The sequence below is a fragment of the Cololabis saira genome, chromosome 23, assembly GCF_033807715.1.
Source record: "Cololabis saira isolate AMF1-May2022 chromosome 23, fColSai1.1, whole genome shotgun sequence".
Taxonomy (NCBI): domain Eukaryota; kingdom Metazoa; phylum Chordata; class Actinopteri; order Beloniformes; family Belonidae; genus Cololabis; species Cololabis saira.
In genome coordinates this window covers 30204453-30213723 of record NC_084609.1, presented here as the reverse complement: position 1 = coordinate 30213723, position 9271 = coordinate 30204453, and the positions used below count along the sequence as shown (strand labels likewise).

Here is a 9271-nt window from a genome sequence, read left to right as displayed (position 1 = left end):
ACAAAAAAACTTTTGAAATAATTTATAAAAAAATGGGAAAAGGGCTTCATTTTTCTCCACTTACAACAATGTATGTGGTATTTAGCCAGTTGAAGAATGACATTAACCAAGAAGGACACTGATTTGTCAATAGTATCTATATAAAAAATAATGTTAACGATTTCTAAATTTGGAATGCCATTCATTTTTAAAGATAGCCAATTTCTAATTTCACGCCAAAAAATTTTTGAGACAGGAGTCAACTTCAAATTTTTTGTTGTGAGCTTGTAATGTTTCAGTTGTCCTCAAAGGTATTTTGTAAATTGAAATGTTAAATAAAGTTTATAAAAAAGGGATGGCGTCAGTCAGCTGAAAGCTCACGAAGAAGAATTCTAGCGCCGTGATTGGTTGGAATCAGCCAATCAGCTGCTTTGTTACAGACTCAAAAGGTTCCAGGAGTTGTAGCTTTTTGAACTGGTGCGGCGGGGCGGCAGTAGTGAACGTTTTGACTAAAGTTTGAATATTTATATGACTTTTGATCTATTCCAGCCTGGAGAGGACCGGCTTAAACATCTTTACAAACACAAACATCCACCAGGGCATGTTTGTTCACATGTAAGTACTCGTAACATGTTCCGTCACCAAACTAACATTCGCTTATCTTCGGACATAATTTAAGTTATTTAAAATAAATCAACTTTAATTTTGCTCATCAGTTATATTTAAGTGGGTATTACACTGTCCCTGTAATTGTCTTCGCCCCTATTTGATTAAAGTTATGGTATTATTAAGGGGATGCACGTTTTATTACGTTACGGGTGGCACGGCGAGTCTAAAGGCTGATTTATGGTTCCGCGTTACACCAACGCAGAGCATACGGCGTAGTTACGCAGCGACGCGCACCGTACGTTGCGCGTCGCCGCGTACCCTACGCCGCAACCCTACGGCGTAGGCTCTGCGTCGATTTAACGCGAACCATAATTCAGGTTTAACCGGCTGCTAAACGTCGTCTTTCCACGCCACTAAGTTGATCAAATCTGCGACTGAGTGACTATTCCTGTGTGATATCGGCAGCATGTTGATATTGATAGAATAAATAATATTTGTATTTTTATCCTACAGTTGTAGAAGTATTAAACTCAGTAGCTTATCTGCACATGTAAAATGTTCAGTCCTACGAATACTGATATTCAGTACTCGAGTTGTAAAGAAATCAGGGGGGATGGTGGATTTGATCATATGGGGACAGATAATTTGTGCTGATTACAAATAATATAATATATTACAAATAATAGCAGTGACCAAAACACCTGCAGAAATACTGCAGGAATGACATAGCAGCAGTTAAATGCAGCCTTCTGTAAGCTTTAAATATCCACTGGGCTTACATCAAATACATCAAAACACAACAATAAAAAACACTTTTCTGAACTTATCAATATGACTCTGTCCTTCACAGGATAAGTAAAATGGATCACTGCAAAAACTCACAATCTTAACAAGAATATTTGTCTTATTTCTAGTTAAAATGTCTAATTTTAGTCAAAAAATCTCATTGCACTTAAAACAAGACTCATCACTGGGAAAAACAACAATTTTCACCTGTTTCAAGTAGTTTTTCACTTGAAATAAGTAGAAAAATCTGCCAGTGGAACAAGATTTTTTTGCTTGTAATAAGAAGATAAATCTTGTCCCACTGGCAGATTTTTCTACTTATTTCAAGTGAAAATGTACTTGAAACAGGTGAAAATTGTCAAATAAGTTATTTTTCTGGTGTTATTTTTCTGGTGATGACTCTAAATGTTGAAATAGCAGTAAAACCACATTCATTGATGAAATGACATAAGGGATGGAAAGGGGGGATGGCAGTTTTACAGGGGGATGATTTGGACTGTTTTTATTTCAGGGGGGATGCCATCCCTCCTCATCCCCGCCCAACTCGAGTACTGCTTATATTATAATAATCGCTAAGGCATGGGATCTAAAAACTGAGTTCAAAATGTTTTGTTTTTAATGCACAGGCTTCCTGAATCCAGAGCCTGAGAAAACACCAGACGAAATGTGTTTGAAGAGCACTGGACTCTGTTTGTAGAAGAAGAAGGAGGAGGCATAACTATTTTTGTGTCAAATCAAAAGGAGAAATCATTCATGATGCCTAATGAAACAATAATGCAGACCTCATGCATTCAGGACAATCCAGAAGCAGATGAATGCAATGAAAATATTCCAACTGCAGACGGCACTGCAGCTGGAACGTCAAAATTCAAACTCCAGGCGGAAGATGTTAGGGGTCAGTCCCCCATACATGGTCCTCTCTTGGAGACTTGTGATTTTTCAACACCAAATCCAACAAATGGCAACAATGGAGGCAAGAGAAAGTTGGGTTTTCAGTCTACTCTAACTCCAATCTTAAACTACTTGAATATAGACGCCCAACGATCATTTACAGAGCCGTTAATGTGTGGCTTTCCCAAGAAAAATTGTCAAAAATCAACAGGAGGGACTGGCCAAAAGCCTAACACGAGTAATCCTTATGGGAGATCCTTCGACAGTATCCGTTCTCCTATGTGCCTGCTTGATTTTGAACAATTGCCAGAAATAACTCTTCTTGATTCTATGTGTGACTCAACGATGCAGCTCACTACGAATGTCTCAGTCCTTCCTGAAGGTGCACCTGCAAAACCAACGGTCTGTGATGCGATCACATGTGTTGAACAAAGTAACGGCCCTTCTGAACTTCCTAAACCGGTGGAGATCACGGCTGGCACTCGGGCTGAAGTCAAAGCGGACGACCCCACTGAGAAAAAGACTGCATCCTCGAGGATACTTGACCAATACTTGACAGAAATTACTCTTCTCGACAATACATGTGACTCCCTGCTGTCGCCATGTGGTCAGGTCTCCACTATGAACACGACACAGGAAATGGTGCAAGCTTTGTCTAAGCTCTGTGGGCAAACTGTGGCAGAACCTGTCAGATCGGAGGCCGTTTCAAACGAGGATATGTCGAGCACAAGCGGCCAGTCCGTTAGCATCATTAAAACCTCTGTGGAAGTAACTCAGGATATCACTATGGGTAGTGTTTTGGAACATAGTGGGTCTTCGTCAAAGACAAGTCAGGAAAATGTGGAAAACCCTCAAATATCAAGAGGGGACACTTTTGACAAATTACCAGCGGATATTACCTGCAACATAACCTCCTCTAGTGCCTCTGGTATGGACTGTAGCTCTGGTCCAAAGGGAGTTTTCTTGGAACTGCATTCTGAACCCACAAACACTCCTGATAACATGGACGGTCCCAATGAAGAGATTCTGACCAGTGAAGTGTCACAGCAAAGCTCAAAAACGGTTGTGTCAGAGAACAATACAGTGTCTGTTCTGCAGGCGTCCAGTCGGAGATCTTTTGATATCAACACTAGCGCTCCAGTTTTTTGCCCCGAGGATAATAAGCCGGGTCTTCCAACATCGGATGCAAACAGTCTAGTGGTGGGGAGTCAGGGAGCCACAGACCAGGCCGAGCCTCTCTCCTGCGAAAGAGCCTTCGCTGTGACTCAAAGTTGCTCTTTTTCTAAGGAAAATGGCGAGTGTGAAGTGCCGAATGCCACTTTTGATAAATATTCTTCTCAAAATTCCCGTTCCAGCACGACTATCGAGGAAGGTGTTCCTCCGACTGTCCATATTCAGAACAACACGTTTGATTTTAAAACTTCCAACACACAAAATGCCACAGTAACGCTGTCGGAGAGTAGCTCATGCGACAATCACCACAGCTCTTTGGGCAAACCCCCCACGCCTACAGTCTCCAACACACGAAATGCCACAGTAACGCTGTCGGAGAGTAGCTCATGCGACAATCACCACAGCTCTTTGGGCAAACCCCCCACGCCTAAAGTCTGTAATTTAACCACTAGCATTAAAGATGGCAACTCTGACGAGCAGCTTCCGGAGTTGCCCAAAGACACTGAGATGACAGCGGTCACAGCAGGGCCTCGTGTCGAGACGGTTGAGAATCCCAACGGCACATTTGAAGCTAATCCTGTTTTGGAGGCCGTTTCTGGAGATGGTACATGTGAGCACAAGGATCAGCTGCAGTCAGAAGAACTGAGTTGTGTTTCCGACACGTCATGCCATCAAACTCTAGGTGGAAAACACAAGGCAAACACATTCGACCTAGATGAAAGTCTGGATTTAAGAGTTGACGCATGGGTTACTTCAACACCCTTGATCAACTGTAAAATATCCAACCCCAACCTAGAAGGAGAGCCGAGCAAAGTTTTTGCAGGTCCGAAGAAACTTTATGGAGATGGTCCTAGTCAGCCATCAAACATTGTTGGCGACCAAAAAACATTCTTGACACAGCGCGCTGCTAAAGCCTTTTGGCCTGTTTCAAATGTTGCACTCCGGCCGTCGGAGAACAAAGCAGGATCCAAGCGTCCAGGGCGGCCCGAACCGGTCACTTCCGGCTTGCCCGTCAAAGGCCAAAGAACCCACGCTGATGCTCTTAGAAATGCTGCGGCAGAGGAAACACGGAAGGTAGGACATGAACGTTTGGGTTTGTTGTCCACTGATTTTTGCAAGAGGACATTTAGTTTTAAAGAGTTTGCCTCAAATACAGGACTGTCTCAGAAATTTGGAGTATTGTGATAAAGTCCTTTATTTTCTGTAATGCAAAAATGTCATACATTCTGGATTCATTACAAATCAACTGAAATATTGCAAGCCTTTTATTATTTTAATATTGCTGATCATGGTTTACAGCTTAAGAAAACTCAAATATCCTATCTAAAAAAATTTGAATATTCTGGGAATCTTAAACTGTAAGCCATAATCAGCAATATTAAAATAATAAAAGGCTTGCAATATTTCAGTTGATTTGTGATTAATCCAGAATGTATGACTTTTTTTTTTTTTAATTGCATTACAGAAAATAAAGAACTCACAATATTCTAATTTTCTGAGACATTCCTGTACTGACGGATGGCACTTGTCTGATAACATCTTCTTCTCGTTGTCTATTTTAGACCACAAGAATATTGAGCTCCTATAACTTGCGGTCTGCAGCAGGTAGGTGTCATGATCTAGTTTTTGGAGAAGGTTGCAGTATACCTTTTATGTTGCGCTTTCATATAAAACATTAAGTGTTTTCATGCTTCTGCAAAATCTTTGAGACAGTGTAGTTTGCATTTCTTTCTTCTCTTTTTTTTCTCGCTTTCATCAAGTTGTGTTCAGTGTTCAGTGTAACAGCCTGTCCTAACTGCACGCGAGCGTCCGTCTATCGCGTTGCACTGCTTGACATCGGACGCTTTCTGTCCACACTGAAAGCGTTATGGGCCCCCACATTATTTTGATTGACAGCTGAAACTCGCTTTTTACTCACCACACTACCCGCCCGTGCACTCCTGAAAGAAACTCCTAAAAAATATGAGTAAAAGATGGGCCAGTACTTGTTATCTTCCTACGTTTGTACTTTCTAAACAGAAAACAAGCTTGATATTGTGATATTTAAATGTTCTATTTTCTTCCTGTCGCTCACGTTGAAAGCGCTGTAGGAAACAGTCACGGATGAGGAACGGCTGATCCAGTTAGTTGAAATGAGAAGTTATCTCTGTGATTCCTCCTCATTTCACTACAAAAACCTCAATAAAGTGGCAGATATTATCCCATTATCTTATTCTTATAATTATGTTTCTCTACTGTTTCTGCCACTTTATTGAGGTTTACAGTTAGGACAGTCCAATTAAAAAAATAAAGCAATGGAATTGATTTTGTCGCTGACGCTCGCTCGCGTCGCATGCAGTTAGGACACGGTGTAATGCATAATTATGAAAAGATTCATTAGCAAAGTATTCACCACCTTCCTCTACGCTGATTTTAGCTTCAAAGATCCCCGGTTCTGGCCTGCAGAGACCGCAGGTGAGTGGGATCCCGTCATCCATCCAGAGAGCGGCTCCAGGGCTGACGTCACCAACAGCAAGAGTTCCAACACAAGCTTCTGCTAACGCTGACAGGCCCTGCAGACCGGGACCAGCAGGTACTCTCAAAATCACCAGGCCACATGTTGTCACCGTTCATTATATTCTTTGAAATAAGTGTGCAAAAAAGTGAATACGGTAAAAAATACAAATAAGTACATAAAAAAAAAGAAGAGGCAACATGTTGAACTACAATGGATATACAGGACTGTCTCAGAAAATTAGAATATTGTGATTTTCTGTAATGCAATTACAAAAACAAAAATGTCATACATTCTGGATTAATTACAAATCAACAGAAATATTGCAAGCCTTTTATTATTTTAATATTGCTGATCATGGCTTACAGATTAAGAAAACTCAAATATCATATCTCAAAAAATTAGAATATTCTGGGAATCTTAATCTTAAAATGTAAGCCATAATCACCAATATTAAAATAATAAAAGGCTTGCAATATTTCAGTTGATTTGTAATGAATCCAGAATGTGACTTTTTTTTTTTTTTTTTTTTTTTAAATTGCATTAAAGAACTTTATCACAATATTCTAATTTTCTGAGACAGTCCTGTACAGTACCTGTCTTTTTTTCTTCTGGTGCTTGCATACCACAGAATTATTTCCACATTTCTTTTTCTGCTTTCTCATGTCATTTGAAAGGATGTTTTTTTCTCTTTTACTGAAAACCAGTTACACTTGGACATTGAACTAAAATGCAGCTAGCTGAAGAGCGCACATTGTCATTATTTATGATTTGTTTGATTCTTCTTCCTCCAGCATCTAACCTTGTAACTAAGAATCTACAAGGAAAGAAGCACCCGTTAACTAAAGGACACGTTTTGCCAGTGCCGAAAAGGAAGAAAACTGGTAAATATTGATTTGCTGCTACAACATAGTTCTGTATTGTTAGTAGTTGCACAACTTCATCCTAAGTTGCTCCCCTGCAGTGTCGGTGTTCCGAGCTTATTTAATAACCAACATTTAAAGTTGAATTATGGTCACCTTATACTTTTATCCCTCATATTTTCAGATATTCTTGTGCCATCCAATAATACTGAACCTGCGTCATCTTCCTGTGATTCGACAAACAAGGTTAAAAACTTGAAACAGCCCACAGCCAGTCAAAGATCTTTGCCTCCTAAGGCTCAAAGAATTGGTAGGTTTGGACTCAAACAGGTGCTACATGAATTTTTAGCAGCTCAGTAATGTCATTTTGGTTGCTGAGGGTCTTTTGACATCACCAACCTCAACCTGCTATGCTTTTATTTTGTTCTCTCCATGTGTAGCAGTGCCAGCAAGTACTGCTGAAACCGTAGCAGCCTGTGACGTGAACAGTAAAACCAAATCCCTGAAACCGCCTGCAACCACCCACAGATCTCTGCTGACTAAACCCCAAACCCAGGGTAGGATGAGCTGAATTTTGTTTAGTCTTTTCTTCTCCCTATAGTACGGAAGAGTATAAGGGCCAGGCAAGAGAAAAAAAATTTGAGAGTGGAAGATTTTTTTTTTTTATTGTGCACTTCGAGAAAAAAGTCGAAATGTCGAGATTAATGTTTAAATACAATTTTGAGAAATGGGTCGAAATTTCGTGAATAAAGTCGAAATTTCACCTTTTTTTTTCGACTTTTCTTAAAATTTCGTCTTTTTTCTCGAAATTGTACTTCAACATTAATCTCGACTTTTCAACTTTTTTCTCGTCATTTCGACTTTTTTTTTCACGGCATTTCGACTTTTTTTTTTTTCGGCATTTCAACCTATTTTTTTCTCTGCATTTCGGCCTTTTTTTCTCAGCATTTCTGCCTTTTTTTCTCGGCATTTCGACCTTTTTTTTTCTCTGCATTTCGACCTTTTTTTTCTCGGCATTTCGACCTTTTTTTTCTCGGCATTTCGACCTTTTTTTTTCTCGGCATTTCGACCTTTTTTTTTTCTCTGCATTTCGACCTTTTTTTTTCTCTGCATTTCGACCTTTTTTTTTTCTCGGCATTTCGACCTTTTTTTTCTCGGCATTTCGACCTTTTTTTTCTCGGCATTTCGACCTTTTTTTTCCTCGGCATTTCAACCTTTTTTTTTCCTCGGCATTTCAACCTTTTTTTTTTCTCAGCATTTCGACCTTTTTTCTCGAAATTGTACTTTAACATTGATCTCGACTTTTTTTCTCGGCATTTCGACTTTTTTCTCGAAGTGCATAATGAAAAAAAAAATCTTTCTCCTCTAAAATATTTGTATTTTCCTCCTGCCTGGCCCTAACACTCTTCCGTACTATAGTAATAAGAGGACTTGTGTTGTACATTTTTCATCGTTCTAAGTTATGTCTGTCATGTCTCCAATAGATTATTAGTTCTTTTGATAAAACTACCAACAATAGGCAACTACGGTACATGTTTGATGTTTTTTGTTGCTAGTATTGGCTTGATCATAATCCAAACTTTATATATTACTTTATAAGATTGAGTTGTAGGGGATGTAAACATTGCATTAATACACTGTTCAGATCAGTTTAATAGTTTAAAACTACATCTCGACTGGATGATAATTTACACTCCAGTTCCAGGAATGTCCACTTGAGGGAGGTTCCTCACCAACATCCGCGTCTGATGCACAAAAACTAAAAGTGGAGGCTCAAAGACTGACTGAGACTGTGGTTTGTAACTGTGTTGCAGGTTGTGCCAAATGTACTGCACTTGAGAAGCAACTTCAAGTGAAATCAGAAGAAATCCAGAAACTCAAAGAAGGTATACATGTGTTACTGTGGTTTTATATCATCCAGATTATTGCAAATTAAATTTGATGAATGTTTGAAATGAAAGCGACATCAACACTGTCCAGTCAAAAGGTTTTCACCGTCATAGGTGGACTTACCTGCTGCTGCACTTGGACAACTCATCAGTTCACTCAATAAGATCATACACTACTTGAATAATTAGTTGTGAATTTTTTTTAATGAGGTAATGAATAGCCTACTTGCAACCTGATTTTTTTTTTTTTTTTTTTTTTTTTAAATAAATATATATATAATCCATAGTACTAATTTCCTATGCTGTAACTTTTTCTTTTTTTATGTTTTACTCTACTTTTTCTAATGTTTAAATTATTTTTTTTTCTTTTCTTCCAGAGCTGCTGAAGTACAGGAAATAGACGACTGCTGAGTGTTCAGTTGCATTTTATCAAATTGTATGCTATTAATTTAATAAAATTTTATGCTATTCTATATATAAATAAATTGAATATGGATATAATACACCTTTTATTGCAAAACCTTCTCTTTTATATTTCTAAATCTGTGCTAATGTTTATGGAGATTTCTGAAACTGTAACCTTTCCT

At 38.8% G+C, this 9271-nt stretch overlaps 1 protein-coding gene across 1 annotated transcript; it reads left to right on the top strand.

The window, feature by feature from the left end:
• The first annotated feature begins 460 nt into the window (after positions 1-460).
• On the top strand, positions 461-9240 carry LOC133423983 (uncharacterized). Its single transcript, XM_061714335.1, has 9 exons — positions 461-594; positions 2001-4512; positions 5001-5043; positions 5855-6010; positions 6727-6816; positions 6980-7105; positions 7239-7352; positions 8610-8681; positions 9062-9240. The coding sequence occupies exons 2-9, from the start codon at positions 2128-2130 to the stop codon at positions 9082-9084; spliced, it is 3009 nt and encodes a 1002-aa protein (XP_061570319.1). The 5' UTR covers positions 461-594; positions 2001-2127; the 3' UTR covers positions 9085-9240.
• Positions 9241-9271: the final 31 nt, after the last annotated feature.

Coding starts and splice junctions, on each gene's coding strand:
- LOC133423983 (XM_061714335.1), top strand. CDS start 2,128: ATGATGCCTAATGAAACAATAATGCAGACCTCATGCATTCAGGACAAT. Junction 6,011..6,726: donor CTGCAGACCGGGACCAGCAG/GTACTCTCAAAA, acceptor TTCTTCCTCCAG/CATCTAACCTTGTAACTAAG. Junction 8,682..9,061: donor AATCCAGAAACTCAAAGAAG/GTATACATGTGT, acceptor CTTTTCTTCCAG/AGCTGCTGAAGTACAGGAAA.